Genomic DNA, 22,927 nt, shown 5'->3' with positions numbered 1-22,927 from the left:
TCGAATGAACTGGAATGTTTAGCGTTTGCGTCATCGAGAAATTTTACGCGGGGGTCGACCCCTCGAGAGGGGACCCGGTGAATAATTTTTTTAATTTTTAACGCAAACCTTCCCCCGTGCGTGCCAATTTCGGTTGCGAACGGACAAAAGACGTGGCCGCGTATCGTGAACACACACACAGACAGTTTGAGCTCTATCTATTAGATATCATCATTATAGCTGCCAGCAACGCAGGAGCTGCTGCAAAAGCTTGCAAAGACTTTCGTCACGCTGACAGGTTAGAGCAGCTGGTGGTATATTTTATCCACTTGCTGCGGAAACTCTCTCTGAACACAATACAGTCTCAAGATCCTCCTCTCTAGAACTTCGAGAATTTCTGCAACGAGTCACATGACGTTTCAAAGTCCCTAGACAACTTATTACAACAATTATCTGTGAAATTATGGTCATATAATGCTAGATTGATTTTACAACGTTTGAATTTAGAGATAGAGAATGTACGTAGTTGGGACATGCATACTCGAGTCGTTGCATTGGGATGTTGCAGTGAGAGCTCGATAAATAGCCTATAGGATCACGCCCCTTTCTGTTGTGCGACCCGGATTAGAAGCCTCGCTATGCTTGGCAACAATACAAAAGGATGGGGCGACGGAACTTCGTGAGGCTTTTTTCGTCACCGTTTAGTAATCACTTGCACAAATTGTTCCTACATTTTGTGCTACTGATCTGTAGTCGGACACGGAAACAATTTTCGAAGTAGGTCTTTTGATGAAACGTGGTGGTGGGGAGGAGAAATTTGAGATTCGAATTCATGTGTACACACGGATATATACCGAGAGCTGGGCTGCTCGATGGATAGCCCTAGGACCACGCCCCTTTCTGTTGTGCGACCCGGATTAAAAGCCTCGTTACGCTTGGCAAACATAACATTCTGCAGTAGGCAGCATGATCAAACTGTAGCAAGTTATTTTGTCATAGGTATTTGTATTTCAACATTTTCACAAGCAAGCCAACACTGTATAATTCTACTTTGTCATAGGTATTTGTAATTCAAACATTTAACATATGAAGCCAACTAAACTCTGTATACTTCTTGATGTCTCCAATTGTTAATTTATATCAGTTGTACGAGGAGGTCGATAAACATTTCGTTTCACACGTGTTACAAGCCATTCAATAGCGCTCTCCACTCCATCACTAAGCAATAACAAAATAATTGCAATAACAGAACTAAAATAATCAATTCAATTGTACTTGGGAGCCATGCCAAAACTTGCAAACACTGTAGCACTAAAGACTGCATATACACATTGCATCATAATATCTCACCCATTCAGAGCTGTTAGAGGCATGACTCGACAATCTCTCATTCTAGTTTTGTCAGCACTGTCACGGAAGACGTCCTTCACTTCACTGACCGACATTGCATTCTGTGTAACAGCATATTTCTAATAGTGAGTGTGTAGCAATAAATGTACAGATACAACACAACAGACACATACTAAAAATTGACAAAAAAAAACAAGTACACTTCTGTTAAACAAACGATAAGTAAGCTAGCTACTGTAAACATACTCATTGATCTCCACGAGCATTTCACAAAATAAGCACTACCATGACTTTCCAATTTTGACAATATACTCTGTGTTTACCAATAAGACTATGGATCACACATAACAATGATGCATCTACTACTCCATGCAAACCACTTCAGCACCTTCATCCAGTACAGCACTTTAAGTTTTCACATTGCTTCAAAAAGGTTCACTGTCACAGATTGCTCAACTACAGCCTACATAGCAATAAAAGATGGCAGCATTGCCATAATTCATGTTCTCAGACAGCACCAAACTGCTCAGATAGGTCTACTGCTTGCACTAAATAAGTTATATAAATACCATATTTCTGATAATAGTAGACCGGAGTACTATTTTCAAACCCTTCTCAACTCGATCTTATATTCGAGAACGACCATTTATTCAACCATGGTCCTATATTATGGGAAATACAATATATTAAAGAAAAGCTGCGTGTGTGTGTGTGTGTGTGTGTGTGTGTGTGTGTGTGTGTGTGTGTGTGTGTGTGTGTGTGTGTGTGTGTGTGTGTGTGTGCACCCTCACGAATGCAGCATGGCAGTCTCCTCAGCATTGTTGGCTCTAGAGGATTTGACCCCCTCCGGCTTACCATCTGGTTTCTTCGATACTTTCAAATGCCATCACCATGGTAAAACACCTCGGATCGACAAGAGTGCCACACCCAACATTTGGGAGCGAGCCTACAGCAACGTGTTTCTTTACTAAAAACAACTGTCATGCTACTCCCACGTTGTAAAATGCTTTGACCGCCTGCAATGTCAAAGTAGTACTCATTTTCGATGCCTCGCATTTATTTTCAGTCATCACTGATGGAGACAGGGCCATGTGCACGAAATCCAACAGCAGAAATGGCAAAGCGGCATGTAGTAGAACAATTGTCTATGGTTCGTGCAAGCAATCTGTACTGCTAGATTAGCAATTTGACATCTTTTGCTGTATGGAGAATGAAAGACCATCAGGACGTTGTATTACCTATTTACAAGCTGGTAGATGAGCTGTACAGTACAACTTTGCTTTTTTGCACTGTTTACGCTATCATCTTGTCAGATGGACTAGTTTTGGTTTTGGTTTTGGTGTGGTGTGGTGTGGTGTGTGTGTGTGTGCATGTGTGTGTGTGTGTGTGTGTGTGTGTGTGTGTGTGTGTGTGTGTGTGTGTGTCACAAAAGAAAAAATGAACGAAAGAAAAAATGAACGATTGAAGTTGACGATTGCAACATGGAATGTAAGAACATTAAGAAATAACAAAAATAATATCAATCTTGAGCGAACTAAAACGGTGTAATATGGATCAGCAGGATGGCAGGTATTAATTAAATCCCTGCTTGCTGCCTATATGCAGTAGTTGGAGACCAAGCAGTAAGTTAGGGAAATGTGAGCCATGAACACAGCTGTCAATCACAAACACATCAAGACCACTTATAAGACATATATCAGTTATCAAATAACGATGTCCAACCGCCAAAATAAACTCTGCCAATCTGATTTGTCCGTCAATTTCTTAGCAAACCGCCAAAATAAATTACCGCCAAAATAAATTCCTGCCAATGTTTCATCTTATACGGTATGTATGTATGTACGTATTTATGGGTGTACAACATATGTCTAAAGTCTAAGCTCAAAAAGAAGACTTGCTTTTACGGTTGTGTCCATGTTTACGCACACAAAATGGTTTTCAGCACTCAGTGCCCCTTCAGCCAAATCCTAAACACGCCCCTGGTGGAACCAAGCCACGCGTGGCAGTGTCGAACACAGATTGTTCCAGTGGTGTTGGGAGTGTTGGGAACAGTGCAAGCTGTGGCACGGTAACTAAACATTATTCCAAGTCATCACTACCTGCAGCACTTATAGAAAACAGTGCTTCTTGTATCCAGTCGTATCCTTAAAGTCATGCCTTCTGTCTAGACAATCATGATGGTCTAAACACCTCTGAGGCAGGGTTTGCTTCCGGTGCTTACAAAAGACCAGACCTTGCGAACCAGACTAGTCTGGTAGAGCACAACACATAATAATCAAAAAGCTTTAATTATGCTAGCTTTACTAAACCAAGTCATAGCCACTAAGTCTCACACTGCCCTGTTCCATGAAAGTCAAACTCCTACAGTCTGTACTGTCTCGTTCTATTGTGTATGCACAGAGGACAGAGTCTGCGCATGCCCAATACCCAACATCCCCCTACAAAAAAATTTTCAAACTTAGCAATAGAAGAAAAAGAAATTTACCCTGCAATGCAGTATCGTAATGTCTGTGCTAGCAACACTAAAAATCACCCCTGGCAACTAAGTTTAGCAAGCTAGTCTAACAATGAATATAGTCTCTAAGCCAGCTGGGAGGTTTGATGACTCGCCCATTTCTGGTTTTTGATGTTGTTTTCCAGTGTGAAGTGGGCGGACTTGAACACGGACGTTGTCTTCGACTTCCGAGTTCATCATCGTTGGCTGAATGCGTGTAAGTGCTGCTGTTTGCGATGATGATGGTGACGTCGTGACTATTACAGGCTGTTCCCGTTCAACATCATCACTAGCCAAAGGCGCCATAGTTGATGCAGGTGAGGTTTCATTACTGTGGCGTAATGGCGCCTGTTTCTATGGTACACGGATCTCTGTGCAGTGGTCACTTCAGATGACCTATGCAGCAAGAGTTTAGACACAACTGCCTTCTTCCATTCGCCACTTCTAAACGGTTGTATGCGAACTGTTTGTCCTGGTAATAACTATGAGAGATGCCTCGCCGTCCTATTGTATGTTGTTGCTTGTTTGGCTTTGGCAGTCTACTGCTTTTGTTCAATGCCTGCTGGAATGTGAGGTCTAAGAAGTTGTTTGGTAGTTGGTAAGAGTGTTTTCGTGCAACAACCTAACAGGATTTGTGCCGGAATAGCTTGCAGTGTTTCAGTAGATGTATTCCTGAAAGCTAACAGCTCTAGCCACAGATCACTTTGAATTAGTACGCACGTTTGAGAAGCTTTAAACTGTTTTGATCACATTTTCTGCCTTTCCCGTTTGATTGCGCATACCCTGGAGAGGAAGTGGTATGATGGAATTGCCACTCCTTTGCAAACTCGCAAAACTCGTGGCAGCTAAATTGCGGGCCATTATCTGTGACCACAATGTCCAGAACACCATGACGAGTAAAAATGCTGTTTGAGCTGCCTGATTACTGATATCGATGTTGTATTGGAAAGACAGTCGACCTCAGCAAAATTGCTGTAGTAATCCACTGTTACTAAGAAATCTTTCCCATGCAAAGAGCACTAATCTGCTGCAACTTTGGCCCAGGGCCTTGAAGGAACATCGTGAGACTTCAAACTTTCTTTTTGTTGTTTCTGGTCTAGCAAGCAGCATGTCTCGCACTGACGGATATATGACTATACCTCGGAACTCATCCTAGTAGGCCAATACAAGCACTCGCAGGCCCTGCACAGACAACCATTGATACCGTCGGTATCTGTGACTTGTGTGTCTTTCTGAGTGTCTCAGCTCTCAAAATAATCACCCGGTCTCCTAAAAACCATTCTGTCTTGTACTGATAACTCATCTCTCACCTAAAAATACGGCTTGAGCGGTTCTGGTAAAGCTGTTTTTGTCTCTGGCCATCCTGCCTGTATGACTTGTGTCAAGACTTGTAAATCATTGTCCTTTTATGTCTCTATATTCATAGTACTTTTGGCATCATCCAATACTGTTAGACTCTCTATCATATTAATTTTCTCCATCTCTTCTTGAAACTTCAAGACCTCTAAGTCCAGTTCTCCCGTTGACGTCTCAAGTAGGCTCTTGATAGAGCGTCAGCAATATGCATGTTCTTGCCTTGTCGATGTGTGATAGTCATGTCATACTGTAAACGTAGAAACATTCTCTGCAAGCGTTTAGGTGCTTATGAAGCGCTTTTCTCGCTATCATCTCGAGAGGTTTGTGGTCAGATTCGACATTGACCAGTCTTCCATAGGTATGATAATAGAACCGCTCCATTGCAAAGACTATGGCGAGTAGCTCTTTTCAAACTGAGTGTACTGGCATTCTTTGGGTGTGAAGCGCGGCTTGCATACTCCACAGGGCATCAGTCTTGCAACAATGCTGCTCCAAAGTCCCGTACTGGACGCATCGCATTGCACTGTGACTGCAATAGTTGCATCAAAATACTTCAACATTGGTACTTCACACATGATTGATTTCAACCGGTCAAATGCCAGATCATACTCCTTCAACCATTCCCACTCCACATCTTTGTGTTTTAGGTCTCGCAATGGCGTGCATAAATCAGCTAACTTATGTAACTGTGAAGTGCGGCAGGTACTTTACTATCCCCAGAACTCGACGTACCCCAGCAACGTCAGTAGGATGCAGCATCTCTCTAATCGCTCTGATTTTCTAAGGGTCTGCCATGAGACCATCACTCGTGAGCAGGTGTCCCATATATGCCACTGTCTGTAGCCGCAAGCAAAATTTGTCTTGTTGAGCTCGATCCCAGTCTCCTGCATTGGTTCAATAGAGCATGTAGTTTCTGATTGTGGTCTTGCTCTGCTACAGCAATAGTTGGTCCTTCACCTGCAACCAATATGTCATCGGCGATGACATATACGTCAGGCAATCCTTCCAACAATTGATGAATTCTCATCTGAAATAGCTTTGGCGCCAGTGATACCCCAAAGGCAGGCGCTTCCACCAGTATCGCCCAAAGGGTGTACCAACCGTTGTAAGCTCTCGCGATGCTGCATCTAATTCTATATGCCAAAATCGATTGCGGATGTCTGCTATGGTAGAAACCTTTCCTTTAGCTAGCGAAAGGAAGACATCATCGAGGGTTGGCACTGGATAATGGCTGCATTTTAATGCTCTATTCAATGGTTTAGAGTCCAGACAGATGTGGACTGTTCCGTTTGGTTTCTTTACTAGTACTAAACTCGACACCCAGTCAGTGGGTTTGTGCACCTTTTCTATTACATCCAGCCGCTCTAAAGCGAAGTAGTTCTCCGCACAACTGCTGCTTCATAGCAAGTGAAATCTTTCATATAGGTGCCTGCACTTTTGTGACGACAGGATCAATATCCAGGACGACTTGCCTTAAAAATCGTCCCAGTTCCCCCTTAAAGACTTCCTGATATGCATCCACTATCTGTTCCATGTCAGTACAACCCCACAACGGTGTGCTAGCTCCTTCAGCAATGAATTGAATATGATCATATTCAACTTTGACCAACCCCATTGCCTGCACGCTCCTTGTGCCAAGAATTGAGGTTTAAGCCTTGTTAACCACTACAAAATTGCTGACATACTTTTCCTTGATTTTCAGGTTTTCTATTGTAAGTGTGCTTACCCCGAGCGGTCGCATCTTGTGTTGACTATACATAGACAGCATCTGGTTGGTTGGCCCTATCTCGTGTGTCTCAGGAAGGTCTACCTGTCTAATGACATTGCCTGTCGCTCCAGTATCTAGTTGAAACGGGCGGGCCTCGGATTCCCTTCACCAACAACGTCGCATAAATCTGATGCTCATACCTACTAGTAGAACTTGAGACTGTGTTTACAGCTTCCACATCAGGTGTCAGTGTAACTGTCATCATTTGCTGTCCGTCGTCACTTTCGTCATAGCTATCTTCATGTGTGTCATTTACTCGTTTCACATTTTCTGTGTAACTCCTAGCACGGGAACTTCCAGATCTTTAACACACACGAACAAAATGATTTCTTTCCACATGACATGCACGTTTCCCAAAAGCTAAACATTGAATCTACCCCTACCATGCCTCAAACTACAATATCTCCAATCAGGAGAAAAGATAATTGCCTTGGACTCCGAGTTCTTACCACGTTTTGACCCAGTTTGACTAACTCCATGTATCTCTTGTTCTTCACTCATTCTTTTTATCTGTTGAGCAGCTACTTCGCTACCTAGACACAAATCTATACAATTGGCCAACGTCAGTGTTTTCTTCTGAAGCAGCTGTTTACGCAAACAGCTGTTTATGCAAACAGCTATCATGGATACCACACACAATCCTGTCACGTAAAAGTTCACTCTCCATTGGACCAAAAGCACAGCGGCTGACAAGCTCTCTTCTGTTTGTCAGGTAAGTCTCAAACTTTCATACTCTGCCTCATCTCTTCTATTGAATACGTAGCGGTCGTATATTACATTAGACTCCCCAACACAATGTCGTCCCATCAGAGTCAGAATCGTGGTCATATCGTTCTTGCTTTCTGGATTGGGAAACTGCAAGCTGTTGTAAATTTTCAACGCATCTTGTCCCTAATACGTGACAAACGTCGCTACTCTGTATGTTGCAGGCGCCACTACGAGATTCGCAACGACCTCCTATGCCTCCCAGATCTGCTGCCAAGCCTTCCAGTTTTGCGATAGGTCGCCTCTTACTTTCAGAGGTCCATGTAAGGAGTGGCTTTAGATAATTAGATTAGTAGACTATATAAAAGTAAAAGAGTACTTAGCACTCACTCGATGTTAGCCTAACTGGTTGTACTGTACTTTGAGCTATTGATATACTGTATTATACGTTGTATTGCATTATACAAACGTTACATGGTGTCATGAGTGGCTAGTAATGGTACAAGCATATCTAGAACAGCCACCAGAGCAGCCAGTAGTTCAGCAGGCACAGCAGCAAGCAGCAGCCAAACAAGCCAAATTCCCTCTCCATATGCAAGGTAAAATACTGCTACCCAAACCGCTAGTGGTCAAAGAAACCTTTCACAGCGTTGGCAAGTGGCGACAGATAGGGAACAGCTATGAAATCTTGTCTAACTTGCAGGTACAAGACAATAGATATAGAGTAGCTACGTTTGTCACTTGCATAGGTGCAGACACTCTGCGAATTTATAATTCGTTACTGTTCGACAATGAGGCAGAGAAATCAGACATGGACAAAGTGCTTGGTATGATGGAAAAGTACTGTCTAGGAGAGACAAATGTAACTTACGAGAGATTTATTTTTAACCAGACAATGCAGCAAGAAGGCGAAACGTTTGACCAATTTCTCGCAGTGCTGAAAGAGCTCACGAAGACATGCAACTCTGCGGCAATGCACGATGAACTAGTGCGAGACAGAATTGCTGTTGGAGTCAAAGACAATAGCGTAAGAAAACTCCTCCTGCAAAAGAAGAACCTCAGCCTTCACGAATGCTTAGACATGTGCAGAGCAAGGCAATCAATGAATGAAACATGAAAGTGATGACTGCAAAGGACACAATACACACCGTGCAAGCACAACACAAAAAGCAGAGTCTGAAAGCAGGAGAAGCCAGATGCAAATTCCAGAGAGATACAGCACCTCCTCAAGAATGCAAATATTGTGGTAAGACACACCCCAAAGGCACAAGGTATTGCAAAGCATATGGCAAACAATGCAGAGCATGTGGCAAACTGCACCACTACACAAGCATGTGTAAATCTAAAACACATGCACCTTACAAACCATGGAAGTAAACGAGATTGCATTCCATGAAGAACAAATGTGACAGTGATGAGACCTACAGCAGTGACGACGTCTCACAAGCAGACTATCAACACTATTGATGGACAAAGAATACAATTCCAATTGGACACAAGAGCCACCTGCAACGTCCTAAGGAAAACTGATCTAAGCACAGTTGAGAACCTGAAAGAAACAAGACAGATCCTATCTCTATATGATGGAACTACCATTACATCCATTGAAAAGTACACAAGGATAAAGAATGTCACAAGTGCAAAATTATGGGACACATCGAGTCTGCATGCAAGAGCAGTGCGAAGATGAGCAGTAAGCCAAGGAAAACTGCCATCCAAAGCTCATCATGTTGAGCAATCAAGCAAAGCAGCAGAAGAATTTCAATCGTTTACGTTGAACAGTCAGATTGCGCCACACTCATTGATTACGGTTTCCGTGAATCACCCCACTGAGTATGAAAGTGGACACAGGTGCAGCTGTGTCACTAGTTTCAAGACACACCTGGGAGGAAAAATGGAGCAAGCCTCTCGAGTCGACGTCAATTATCCTGACTATCTACTCAGAACCCCGATGAAGGTATCGGGTAAGGCAACGGTGTCTGTCAAGTACAATGGTCAGGGGCGGAGCTTCCACTAATTGTTGTGGATGGAGAAGGATCGTCACTGTTTGGTCGAATTTGTCACAGGTCATATGCCTAGATTGGAGTCAACTGAAGTTGAACTGGGTTGAGACTGCCACACCTGCTTTAGAGAAGCTATCGGAAGTACACAAAGAGCTACTTTAATCTGGTGTGGGAACTCTGAAAGGATATACTGCGCATTTGGTAATCAACAAAGATGCCACCCCTCATTTTCTCAAACCAAGGTCTGTGTCATACGCGTTACGGGGTGCCATCGAGAAAGAGTTGGATCGTCTAGAAGCGAATGGAGTACTAGAACAAGTCTATACTAGTCGGTTCACAACACCAATAGTACCTGTTCCAAAATATGATGGCAGCATCTGCATTTAAGGGGATTACAAGGTTACAATTAATCCCAAGCTGTCTGTTGACCAGAATCCATTGCCAAAGCCTAATGACATCTTTGCTACTTTGGCAGGAGGAAAAAAAGTTTTCGAAAGTTGATTTGTCCAATGCCTATCACAGGTCCTACTGGATGAATGACATAATTGTCACGGGCAAGAATGATGAAGATCATCTCAAGAATTTGTCGGTCGTTTTAAGTCAACTTCAGAAGTATGGTTTGAGGCTAAAAAGAGCAAATGTGTATTCTTACAACCGGAGGTGGAGTTCTTAGGTTATATATCGACAAGACCGGGCTCCACACACCTGACAAAGGCCACGCCTATCAAGCAAGCACCAACGCCAAAGAATGTCACACAATTGCGTTCATTTTAGGATTGCTAAACTATTATGGTCGATTTTTGGCAAACTTGTCTATTCTGTGTCAGCCCCTAAATCACCTCTTGAGAAAAGACACTCCTTGGAAGTGGACCAACCACTGCCAACAGGTTTTCCGGCAAGTGCAAGAGCAGCTAGCATCAGCAAAGGTATTGGTGCATTACAATTCTGAGCTTCCACTTAGTCTAGCATGCAATGCTTCATCCTATGGAGTCGGAGCTGCCCTTTCACATACTTTCCTAGATGGTGCAGAGAGACCTATTGCATTTGCCTCGAGGTCATTATCGCCAGCCGAACAGAATTATTCTCAAATGGACAAGGAGGCATTGTCACTGGTGTTTGGCGTAAAGGGTTTTCACCAATACCTATATGGCAGGAAATTTGTTCTGATGACTGATCGCAACCCGCTGACAACTATTCTGAGTCAGAAACAGAAGGTATCATCAATAGCAGCGGCACGGCAACAGATCTGGGCCTTACTGTTATCTGCATACAAATACGACTTAAAGTACTGAGGATCTGTACAACATGGAAATGCTGATTGCCTATCGAGATTACCTCTAGATAACTGTGTGCCAGATGAGGTGAGCTCAGCAGAAGCTAGGAAGGTGAATCTCACTCAGCTTATAGCTCTTCCAATTACTAGCAAGGAATTAGCAAGAGAAACCAAGAGAAGGACCTATTGTTGTCCAAGTTTTTCAGGTATACGAAGCAAGTCTGGCCACATACAGTAGGATCCGACTTACTACCGTATCGAGAAAAGATGGTTGTCTTTTATGGGGAATAAGGGCAATAATTCCCTCTAGTTTGCAAGACCAGCTCTTAGATGAACTCCATGTGTCCCATATCAAAATGGTCAAAATGAAAGCATTAGCTCGGCAATACATGTGGTGGCCGAAGATTGATGCTGCTATAGAGCAACAAGCAAGGGCATGTCAGGCGTGTCAAGCAACTGGAAAGTTACCTCCACGGGTAACCCCACGTCCATGGAACTGGCCAAGCAAACCATTCCAACGCATTCACGTGGATTTTGCAAGAACATTCATGGGTCACATGTTTTTATTGATCATTGATGCGTATTTGAAATGGCTGGAGGTTGAAAGGACAATTGATGTGTTTCGAGATGTGTTCGCTCGATTTGGCATACCGGAAATGCTTGTTTCGAACAATGGTCCACAGTTCGTTTCAGAAGAAATGGCAAGACTCCTTCTATCAATGGGAGAAGAACACATGCATTCAGCACCCTATTACCCACAGTCAAATGAGGAGGCAGAGAGATCGATATGAACGTTCAAATCAGCCATCAAATCTATGGAAGGGGAGAAAGAACATTGTCTCAGAAGTTATCAACATTTTTGTTTCAGTATCGCAATATCCCCAATGTCACTACAGGAATGACCCGTTCAGAGTTGTTTCTGGGCAGGCGAGTTCATACTAGGTTATCTTTACTGGCTCCAGATATTGCTGAACTAAGCAAGCACAAAGCACTTACTCTGGTGTAAATAGAAGTTTTGAGGTAGGAGATCCTGTCTGGGCTAAGGCTTATGGGAAGGGTCAAGATTGGGAGAAAGGTATGGTAACCAAGAAGCAAGGAGGAACAGATTATGAAGTCCTGGTTGATAAACAGTTATGGCATCGCCATGCTGACCAGCTGGAGAAGAGGATGTTGAAGGAAAAGATGCAAGTAGTTCCTGAACCTGCAGCCCCATCTGAATCAGCATTTTCAGAGAATGCTCCAGTAGAGTCTTCACTGGATAAAACAGTATCACCATCAGAATCCGTCTCAGGTTTTGCCACATCTGGAAACTCGACCTCCTCTACTGAAGCTCCTAGTTCAGACATCACTCATAAAGAAATACTACCACAGGATACACCAGTTCCATCAAGAAGAAATCCGCCAAGAGAACGTAGACCTCCATAGAAGAATTAGCGGGAGGGAGTGTAGTGTATTGCACGTCTACTTACTACTACTTTTAGTAAAGGGGCGTAGCCTATAGCTATTCAGCATTTGACTGTTTCGATTACTTGACACTTGCGAATCCGTCGTTATTGTGTTCATATACTAAGCTGAATAAAGTATCTAGATGAAACTCACTGTCTAAAGGACCCAGAAACATAACACACAGCAATTCAAAAAATGCAAAAGCCTCAAGACAGAGCCGGAGTTAGAAGACTCATGAGAATGGTAAACTATTGTCAAAGTTTGTCGGCAGCTTATCTAATCTATGCCAGCCACTCAGGCAGTTCACAAAACAAGATGTGAAATTTTGCTGGACAAGCACACATGATGTAATATTTGAGAGAATCAAAACAGCAGTGACAACGATTCCAGTGTTGAAGTACTTTGACCCAGCAAAAGAGGTAACAGTAAAATGTGATTGTGTCTCAGACAGGCCTTGGAGCAGCCCTAATGCAGAAAGGACAGCCTGTTGCTTACACAAGCAGAGCCTTGACAGAAACAGAAAGGAATTACGCACAGATAGAGAAAGAATTGCTCTCTATTGTGAGTCAAGAAATTTCACTCCTAAACATATGGAAGGATGGTGAACATGGAAACAGACCACAAGCCACTGGAAACAGACCACAAGCCACTGGAAACAATATACCGCAAGCCTCTACAGTCTACACCAAAAAGACTACAAAAATGTTATTATGCCTACAAAAGTATGACATCAACATTGTCTACAAACAAGGCAAGCACATGTATTTGGCAAACACACTGTCGAGAGCATACATGCAAGGAACTCAAGGAAGTGATACAGAAAATTCAGAAACTGTTCATTTGCAGACAGAGCTTGAAAGAGAATTGGAATATATTGACATGGTACAGTATATACCAGCGACTGATCAAAGACTGCAAGAAATCAAGCAAGCAACAGCAAATGATTTGACAATGCAACAACTAATTACAACCATTGTGACAGGATGGCCAGAAGCTAGGCATGAAGTCACAAGCTATGAAATACGACAATAGTACAACGTCAGAGAAGACTTGGTAGTACAAGATGAACTGATCTTTCGTGGACAATGGATCGTGATACCGCAGTCCTACCGATGAAAAGTGCTGGAAAGAAATACAGAGCTCACACATTGGAATAAATGGTTGTATTCAAAGGGCAAGAGAATGCGTGTATTGGCCATGAATAAATAGTGCAGTGAAAAAGTATGTGGAGAAATACTCGATTGCTGTACATTTGAAACAACTCAGCAGAAGGAACCAGTACAAAGCCACGGCGTGCCAAATTGACCATGGGCCAAACTAGGAACAGATCTTTTCACCTTTCAAGACAAAGAATACCTCATCCCAGTGGACTATTATAGTAACTTCTTTGGAGTAGATCGACTAGACACAACATCTTCAGAGGAAGCAATTTATCAGGTGAAGAAACACTTTGCCAGGCATGAAATCCCAGATTTATTGATAACCGAAAACAGACCACAATATTTGTCTAACATGTTTCAGAAATTCTGCAAAACCTGGAACTTTACTCATCGAACAAGCAGCCGAGACCACCCCCAGTCAAATGGGAAAGCCGAAAACGCTGTAAAGATATGCAAACAACTGATGAAAGCAAGGTAAGCACAAACAGACCCTTGGTTAGCAGTTTTAGATTACAGAAATACACCGACTCAAGGGACGACATTAAGCCCAGTTCAAAGGCTTATAAACCGAAAAACTAAGACCCTGTTGCCAACAGCAATGTCGTTGCTACAACTCAAAGTTACCAAAGCATACAAAACAATACAACAAACAAAGAACAGACAAAAGAAGTATTATGACCAACAAGCCACAGACTTACCAGACCTGAAAGAAAATCAAACAGTAAGAATACAACCCTTTACAAAAGCAAAAGAGAGGCAGAAAGCAACAGTAACCAAACTATGAAACAGGTCTTGCGAAGTAAAAACATCATCAGGTACAACATACTGAAGGAATAGGATACATTTAAAGTCAACCAAGGAACCAGCTATAAAATCAGCTGCAGCACCTAAACAGGGCTCTATAAAACAACAACAACAACAACAACAACAACAACAACAACAAGAAAGAACAACAAAGACAACAACAGAAGTCCAACAACCATGTCCGACAAGAAATGGAAGAACAATCAAAAGACAGAGTTATCTCAGGGATTATAATACTTAACTTTTTTAATACTAGATAATTCATGTTCTTTTAAAACTTTAAAGAAAGAGGGATGTAAGAAGTGGCTTTAGATAATTAGATTAGTACACTATATAAAGGTAGAATAGTAGCACTTTCGTACTCACTCGATGTTAGACTAACTGGTTGTACTGTACTTTGGGCTATTGATATATTATACGTTGTATTGCAATATACAGACGTTACAGTCCAGGTGGCAGAAAACACTCTGAGTCTGACGGGGGCGTCGTTGCCATTCCAAGCACAGATGAGGCTGCCGCCTTTACCTTATCGCCATTCATTGTCTTGTTCAGTCAAATTTACGCAGGTTACGACTCAGTTCTGACATCATGTGTCGTTCTATTGTCTACGCGCACAGGGCAGAGTCTGCGCATGCCCATTACCAAACATGTAAAAAATGCAACTTGTTCACAAAAACTGCTCTTCATATTGTGTCGGAATGCCCAAGTCATTCCACACCATTATGTACATCGACACAACAATGCTCTGAAAGTCTTGTTCTATCATCTTTGCTACCAGTTCAAGCTACACTCAGAACATAAACCATGGTATAACTCTGACACCAGTTTCAGAAAACAATTTGTGTAAAATTTTATGAAATGTTCTTGTATTGTCAATAAGATTAAAGATAACAACCATGCATTGTTCTCTTTCACAAAGCACAAAAAGTATCTATGTCATTGATTTCAGTGCTCCTTTCGATGCAAACTTGACACAGAAATACAATGAAAAGATCCAAAATACCTCCTTCAAATTGAAATAAAAAATCCCTATGTATCCATGGTAGAAAGTCAAGCTATATCCCCTAATTCTTATTTTGCTTTATCGACATTGCCCGCAATAAACGAAAAGCTCCGCATGTACCCGTCCAAAGTCAGGAACAGGTAGTTTAAATTTGGTGAAAATCCAATGCGCCGCTCCAAAGATATTTGCATGTGGGTGAAGGTGGTTTTGATTGGTAGGAAATTGCGTCATTGTGGGAGAAGTACGGAAGACAAGGACAACTTCACTTTCGATCTGTGTGGATTCGGGGTGCACAATGAAGATCAGACTCACCATCTTGGAGATCCTCTCCTATACACAGATACACAGACAGACAGACAGACAGACATCTCTCCTTATATATATATATGTGTGTGTGTGTGTGTGTGTGTGTGTGTGTGTGTGTGTGTGTGTGTGTGTGTGTGTGTGTGTGTGTGTGTGTGTGTGTGTATGTATGTATGTATGTATGTATGTATGTATGTATCATATATGTAACAACCACATTACAATACCAAGATACTAATATAGACTTCACAAATAAACTAGAAACAAATGACAACAATTGCTGTAAAAATACAAGTAGTTAACTAACCGGTAAATCTTGTTTGTTGCAAATGATTAATAATGGCACTTTCTCCAGAGATGCGTCACTAATCATCAACTCTACATTCACAGACACACCAACATATATATATATATATACACACACGTTCACAACCATAAAGTTAATTGAAAGTCTTTACTAAATGCATCTCGTGATTTTTCCAACCGCTCTCTATCTGTAGAATCAATTATGTAGATGACACCATGACAATCATCATAATACTATAAATCAAAAATATATGCATAACTAAAATGCTACTTTACATTGACAAGATTATGAAGTCATGTCTTGATACAGTAGTAGAGGTTAACACCCCAAAATCCTCCATAATCAAGTAATGATAATGTTGTGAGGTAAGTTATAGTACAGTACTACATGATCAGATTTGGACTACCGTGAGCTGTTCAGTGACTGGCTGTGTGTGACGTTTGGCTTAATGCTAGAATACACTAGTCTAACGGGAAACAGACTCTGACCATATGTATGTCCACCAAAACCCTTTAGTGACTAAGTTCCAGCCCATGCCCCTCAGTTAAATAGGAACTCCCACAAAGTTTCAAGTCTCATTATAATGACAGTACCTACTGCTCTGTTCTATTTGTACTTTCTTAATTAATAAAACTCTATCTAGACAAGACATTGATCTTTCAACTTGAGTGGCATTCCGTTTAGAATAACGATAACGTATGAACAGCATACTTTCTCACAAATCTTGCAATACATTATTGTATTCGGTTCTACCAACACAAACAGAAATTGCATACATGATGTGGCTTTTATCACTTGCACGTTAGATCTACTAAAACAGCAGGTGATTAAGTATCAATTAGAGCAACCTCCCATCACATACAATCCAGGTCTAGCAAGCACACACAATGTCTAGAGAGTGCCTCTGCATTTAAATCATTTTTCAGTAAAGTGTTTTCAAACTTTGACCGTCCTTAGAATCGACAATTTCTGTTCAAAACAAAAAGCATACTGTATTTCTGTGAATAGTGCCCATGCTCAAATTGTGCCCCATGCTCAAATTGTGTCCCATGTCAAATAATGCCCAATAGCGAGCCTATACGAAATAATAATGCCCCATGCTTGATTAGTGCCCCACTGGGGTAGTATTCAAACCCAGTTATATGCATGTGCATCATATGTATGGTTGAGATAAAATGAACACCAAGATAGAACCACTGAGTGACGATAAAGGTTCAACGTACTATGCAACAGACCACGAATACGAATCAAGTGAAAGCAAAAGTAGCCAGGGGGTAACTGTAAGATTACATTAGGTAGGTTGTTCGTATATAGTGTGATGGTACAAAAACAAACAATGCAACCATCTCTGTGCTTGCAAATAATAATGGCCCATGCTCAAATTGTTCCCCATGTTTCAGAACTATGAAAAAATAGTGCCTGGCACTATTCGCAAAAGTATGGTAACCATGGCATTACAGATGATGAATGTGCAAAACTAGCCTATTCACACGTCATCATCACAAGTTGGAAGCCTCAATTTTTCATCCAGAAAATTCTTTATCAAGAAAAGAATGATACCAACAAAATCAGAGCACTTAGTACCTATCACAAGAAATTCACTTGTATTTGTGTAGTTTCCTAACATCTTGTATAAATCCTTGAGTATATTGCACTGTACACATCTCTTGTTGTCGTTGTCTGCACTCTAGCCAGAGTTCTGCTGCTAGCATCTGCACATGCACATCTACAAGCTCTGCAAATGTTGTAGTAACCAAGCTACTGTACAGCCGGTGCAACTTACTGTACCAGACGTGGGAATTACAATGGCGTACAGTAGCTGACAAGTGCACGTCACATCCGCATACTTGGTTGATGGTTGAATATTCAAAACTCCTGTGCATCTCATTTCAGGTTCAGAAGCAATCTAGGCAATGTGACTCAACCATTTGTCTTGGACAGTCAATCTCGACCCACCAGCAGCATTTTGCAATGATTCAAGACCAGCGTCGTGACGGTCGGTGAGTTATACACATATACAGACATGCGGACATGTGGACAGACAAAAGCGGACGATCGCATATTATAGTATAGGATAACATTATTGTTGGATCTTCCAGCGCTACTCGTGATTCTACCTGTTGAGTAAGACATTGTTAGAGTCTCAGATTTTCCATCAGAATCTCTTGATCACTGAAGAAACAACTCTAGAGCTACCATCTGATCCAATATACCTCATTACACATCAACACACATAGTTTGAAGAATGTTCTATTCCTTTTAGACAGTTTCATCCACGTACTCTGACAACTGCTTTACAAAATGGGACATTATGTGCACGCTGGATATCTGTCTTAAGTGTGTTCTGGCAGTCTCTAGAAAGCCAGACTATTTGACATTTTTGTGTTAAAGGGAATTTCCATGCACTGCGCTTTGACGATGTCCTTTCAGAAACACTCAAAGCTGATGTCCAGCCACTTTAAATGTCATTCGCCCTCACCTCTAAACTTCTTGCACGGCTTACACAACATGACAGTTGTACTTCCATGTTCATCTTCTGTGTAGCCAGAATACAGCCAAGTCTGCCAATTGTCCATGACTCCTTAAACCCTATCTTGTGTTTTGCAACGAAGTTCCTCTTTCTGGCAGTGAAAGCTCAGGAATTCTTCATTTTCCATACACTGATTGCAATGATCCTGGTCTGCGATGTCTCCTTCATTAGGAGAAAGCTCACCGGATATGTCTGCTAACTCAGCTCCTACAGAACTGAGTAACAAAATAGTTAGTCCCGTTACTATTGATTCAACTAGCCTCACAAAGAAAATGTTTTAGCTTCGCTCCTGCTTATCAGCTTACCTTGTAAAAGAGGCATGGTATGGCTACCTATGCTAACTTTTGCAAGCTTCTGTCGTTTCTGAGAAGACATTACAACTCCACAAATTCAATTAGCATATGTGTAACACTAACTACATCCACTCGTTCCTTCCAAACCCCAATCAAACTTCAGCTTGATGTTGATGCGATCAAACGCACAAAAAGACTGAGGCGGCAAAGCTCCTTGTAACTTTGCAAGTTTTGAGGCACAGGACAAAAAGAATGCAAAATTTTGGGCAGCAACCCAAGCGGGGTCACAACACCATGTCGTGCTCAAACAGCCTAGCTGGAACGTGGTCAGTTTCACTTGAGTAAATGTACTATAATTCTTCTTCAATCTTGTGAAAACATTCCAACAGTTACCTTGTTCCAAAGACATTGAAGATCCTCCTGACCTCCCAAGTCCCAAAATACAAGCTCAACAGATGACACATCAATTTTTCCAACTAAAAGATATACACAATAACATATCATGAAGTACAACCTCTGTTAAATGCCTGCAGTATATCATTGTATAACCGGGTTTTTCCGCAATCATAATACTTCTGCAAAATATCATAGAGTGCACAGCTAAAATTTGCAGATTGATATTTAGCCTTATCCTCAAAGTCCCAAGCCGTCATTGTTCTACAGCGTTAACCCATGCGCAGCTCTTAGACACTCGTTGCACGTGTACTGCTGTCTGCATAAAGTCGCTTTACTATGAGCATAATGCCATATGTTGCTACTTCAGAACCCCTCCAACACCGTCAAAAATTAGCATCAGAGATGGAGCTACAGTATATCCCATGTAACTACCATTTTGCGGTGACCATGAAAGGTATGTACATACCAGTAACTGACCTACTGATCGGAACACAAAAATATACTTTGCATTAACTTTTGTTTGAATTTTCAAATCACGGTAATTCTAGATTGCAGAAACAGCCAGTTATACAGTACTCACTCTAGTTTTAATAGCTATTTTACTTGCTCAATTTATAAAACCAATAAATTTGCTATTAATATTAACTTTCATGATGGCTAGTCTCGCACAGCCAGACCCTACCGCCCATCATACTTTGTGTGGGAAGGGTCTGGCTCAAGCCTACAACAATTTAGTTTGATCATTGGCTACCCAAAACGTTGAGAATCAGAGACAATGAAAAGTGTGAGAAGAGGCTTGACACATTTATTGTCATGTGCAATTGCAAGCGTCCAATAACTATTCAATAACCTTTGGTACAGTCATATATCTGTAGCAGCTAGTTATCCATAACACATCGATTCACTTGCAGGGGCAGAGCTTAGTTGTTCTAGGATGTGAAATGTAGTGCATGAATGTTGGACATCACAGAAACATCGCTCGTCCTCAGTCAAAAATTTGTATCAATTTGTTTTGTGACAGCTACTCATACAAACTAATTTAATTTTCGGATTTCGCATTTTTGTTGAAGTGTGTTTTGCAGCAGTAAGGCTTGTTGTATGTTATCATTGCCCTCTGCCATTTCGGAGGCTCTGAAAAAAGCGGTTCCATCGCCCACAATGAGAATGTTGAAAAGCTATGGCAATGACTCCGTGTCCAGTAGCCTGCATGTACCATTTCCTGTCGAAACTAAACAACAACAGAATTGTAATATTGAACTAGATTAGAATATAATTGAAATAGTATATTATATTAACTTAAGTTAGTAGCAATGTATAAATTGTAGAATTGGTAGTTGCCTCAAACACTGAGCGGTCGTGGCAAAGGTTACTGAGCAGCTATCGGTTACCAATAACTGCACACATCAATTGATGTGTCACGACCCTCATCAGGTCCTCATCCAGAGTTGTCGCCAGCAATCTCAAGACATAGCAACCTGCTACGCTGTATGTGGAAAAGTGGGCGTGACCACTATGCTTAGAACATGAAGCCCAACACGAAACAGTACTGAAAGCTTGTCATCTTTTGCTAGGTCATGACTTTTGTCGGCAAATTAGTCTCATGTAACCAAATCCTTTCCCGCTACATCATACTTTCGAGCGAGAAAGGGACTGGCAGACTTCCTTCAAAGTCAGGTGAACGAAATACTGGATTCGGTATCATAAATCCTTCACTAAAGATCAGATCAGTATTCGCCTTCACTTGTCTTCTCTGGTTGTGTAATAGTCGTTTGTCGTCTACTCAACAACTACATCTTCTTTGCACTGTTAGTGAAACCTGCATGTCTACGTATACATATGCATATACATTTGTGGTTGACTCTCGATGTCAACGGGAGCAGTGTTGCAACACTACTTCTAACAGTACACATGGTGATATATTTCACCTGGATTTCCAGAGTGACTTGCCAACATATTTTGATGTGTCAGTAAGAAATCCTCTTCAACCTTCATATATAGTGGAGGCAGCGAATTGTCCTGAAGCAGCAGCAGAAGCTGGAGTTTGGAGAAGGGCATCCGTCATGAAGACATACTTAAGTTAAGGCTACCGGAAGTCAATTTGAACCACTTGCTGTTGAGACTTTTGGTCCTTGGCATCCTCACACCATGCACATCTTGAAGATGATTGCAAGGAAGATAGCATTTCATCGTTGTCAAACTATTAGTAAAATGTTAACGTTTCTTTATCAACAGCTTTCTGTCAAGTTTTGGCTTTTTAATGCTACACTAATTCTAGAACGTTTAGCTCTAAATAATAGAGACTCTGTTGTTATAAATATTGTTTAAAGGAACACTTCACTGATTGACACATTCGCAGCAGACGTTACTGTACAGTAAGACACTGGGCTGTGAACCAAACGCTTGATGTGTTGAGCAGCGCATTGTTTTGGTCTTGCTTTCCGAGGCCAACTACTAGAGCACACAAAAGACGGGTCTAGATGCTTCAGGCGACTGACAGTGAAAGAGAACAAGTCACAGTTTATAAGCGACTCAGTAGTTTGTACGTTGTAGACTCCACATAGATCGTCTTGAGCGACTCGCAATCGCTCGGTCTTTCACGCTTTCCTCCTTGTTTCTTTCTACAAATGGAGTCCACACTACAGTACAAAAGGACTTGCGTGATGCAAAAAACACACAGAAACGTGCCTCACCACACATAATCATGTGACACAAAGTGCCTTCATTCTACAGCCGAACCATTGCCATATGTGCGCTTTTCGCCGTTGATTGAAGGTGAGTCAGTGATGCAAAAGCACATTTTACTTTCGCCTAAGCAAATATCAAAGTCTACACGAAGTGGTAAAACAAAACCTACACTTATTGGTCGTTATTTGGAAAACAGCCTTGTACATTTTTGTTTTCTAACCTTAGCATAATGCTCCGCTATCAAGTTTGCTCTGAAATAGCACCAAAACTTCCTAACTTGATGTGCGACCAGAACTGTTTAGAGGGCAGAATCAGGGATGCACAGACAGGTAAAGTGCTCCTTTAATGGTAATGCATTGGCATGCATTAGGCATGCCATTGAATATATATATTTCTTTTTTATAGTATGTATTTTCTCTATTCTACTATAGTTTCCCAACCCCAACCCCAACACAACTATCTCAAATTAACCCAAAAATATCTTTACTACTACTGTCCAATGCTAGTCTCTCTGAAACCATCTTAGAATAGACCTTTTCACAGGGCGTGGCACTAATGACGTCATTGCCTACAGTGCAACGATTTGGTTCACTTTTGATGCATTGGCGTTTGTTACCGTGTGAGTCTAGACCCAAGGCAACAATTTTTCTTTTCGAACTTTTACTGGCGCATACAGCAATACATCAAATCGAGTAAGGCCCCATTAGGACTCAGCTCTTGCGTGTTTTGTGTGTTTTGCAGTAATGAACAACCTCTTTCTGATCTCTTTTGTGACTCTACTGTGTTAGTTTGAGTGATGAGGTAACATTGAGACTTGACAGACGTCAAATGCGGGTGGGTACAAACGTGTGTACGTAATCTATGATGCGTGTTCTGTGTAGTATGCACTTACCAGACGGTTTGGTTTGTACCTCCTGAATACTTCCTAGAAAATATGGCATTTAGGGAATGACTGATGTGAAGAGAAAGTCTTTAGACAAGTCTGGTGGTACTGAGAGGTAAGAAGAGAATGCATTGATTTCCTCTTGATATAACGTCTTCAGCTGTATGTGGCTGTTATATAAGTGAACCA

At 41.6% G+C, this 22,927-nt stretch overlaps 2 protein-coding genes across 2 annotated transcripts; one reads left to right on the top strand and one right to left on the bottom strand.

Moving 5' to 3' along the window:
• Positions 1–11,127: 11,127 nt before the first annotated feature.
• Positions 11,128–11,719, top strand: LOC134183673 (uncharacterized protein K02A2.6-like). Its single transcript, XM_062651259.1, has one exon. The coding sequence runs from the start codon at positions 11,285–11,287 to the stop codon at positions 11,717–11,719; it is 435 nt and encodes a 144-aa protein (XP_062507243.1). The 5' UTR covers positions 11,128–11,284.
• A 3,390-nt stretch (positions 11,720–15,109) lies between these two features.
• LOC134183572 (ADP-ribosylation factor-related protein 1-like) lies at positions 15,110–20,378 on the bottom strand. Its single transcript, XM_062651157.1, has 4 exons — positions 19,168–20,378; positions 16,103–16,184; positions 15,952–16,022; positions 15,110–15,671 (listed from the first exon to the last, which is right to left on the bottom strand). The coding sequence occupies exons 1-4, from the start codon at positions 19,276–19,278 to the stop codon at positions 15,420–15,422; spliced, it is 516 nt and encodes a 171-aa protein (XP_062507141.1). The 5' UTR covers positions 19,279–20,378; the 3' UTR covers positions 15,110–15,419.
• Between the last annotated feature and the right edge of the window lie 2,549 nt (positions 20,379–22,927).

The sequence above is a fragment of the Corticium candelabrum genome, chromosome 8 (genome assembly GCF_963422355.1).
Source record: "Corticium candelabrum chromosome 8, ooCorCand1.1, whole genome shotgun sequence".
NCBI classification, from domain to species: Eukaryota; Metazoa; Porifera; class Homoscleromorpha; order Homosclerophorida; family Plakinidae; genus Corticium; species Corticium candelabrum.
This window is presented reverse-complemented; position numbering and strand designations above follow the sequence as displayed.

What these genes read in the sequence shown, in the direction of transcription:
- LOC134183673 (XM_062651259.1), top strand. Translation starts at nt 11,285, where the DNA reads ATGGTCAAAATGAAAGCATTAGCTCGGCAATACATGTGGTGGCCGAAG.
- LOC134183572 (XM_062651157.1), bottom strand. Translation starts at nt 19,278, where the DNA reads ATGATATGTTATTGTGTATATCTTTTAGTTGGAAAAATTGATGTGTCA. An exon ending in AAAATCACGAGATGCATTTA is followed by an intron (nt 16,023 to 16,102) that starts GTAAAGACTTTC and finishes CTGTGAATGTAG; the next exon opens with AGTTGATGATTAGTGACGCA. An exon ending in GCAACAAACAAGATTTACCG is followed by an intron (nt 15,672 to 15,951) that starts GTTAGTTAACTA and finishes ATCTGTGTATAG; the next exon opens with GAGAGGATCTCCAAGATGGT.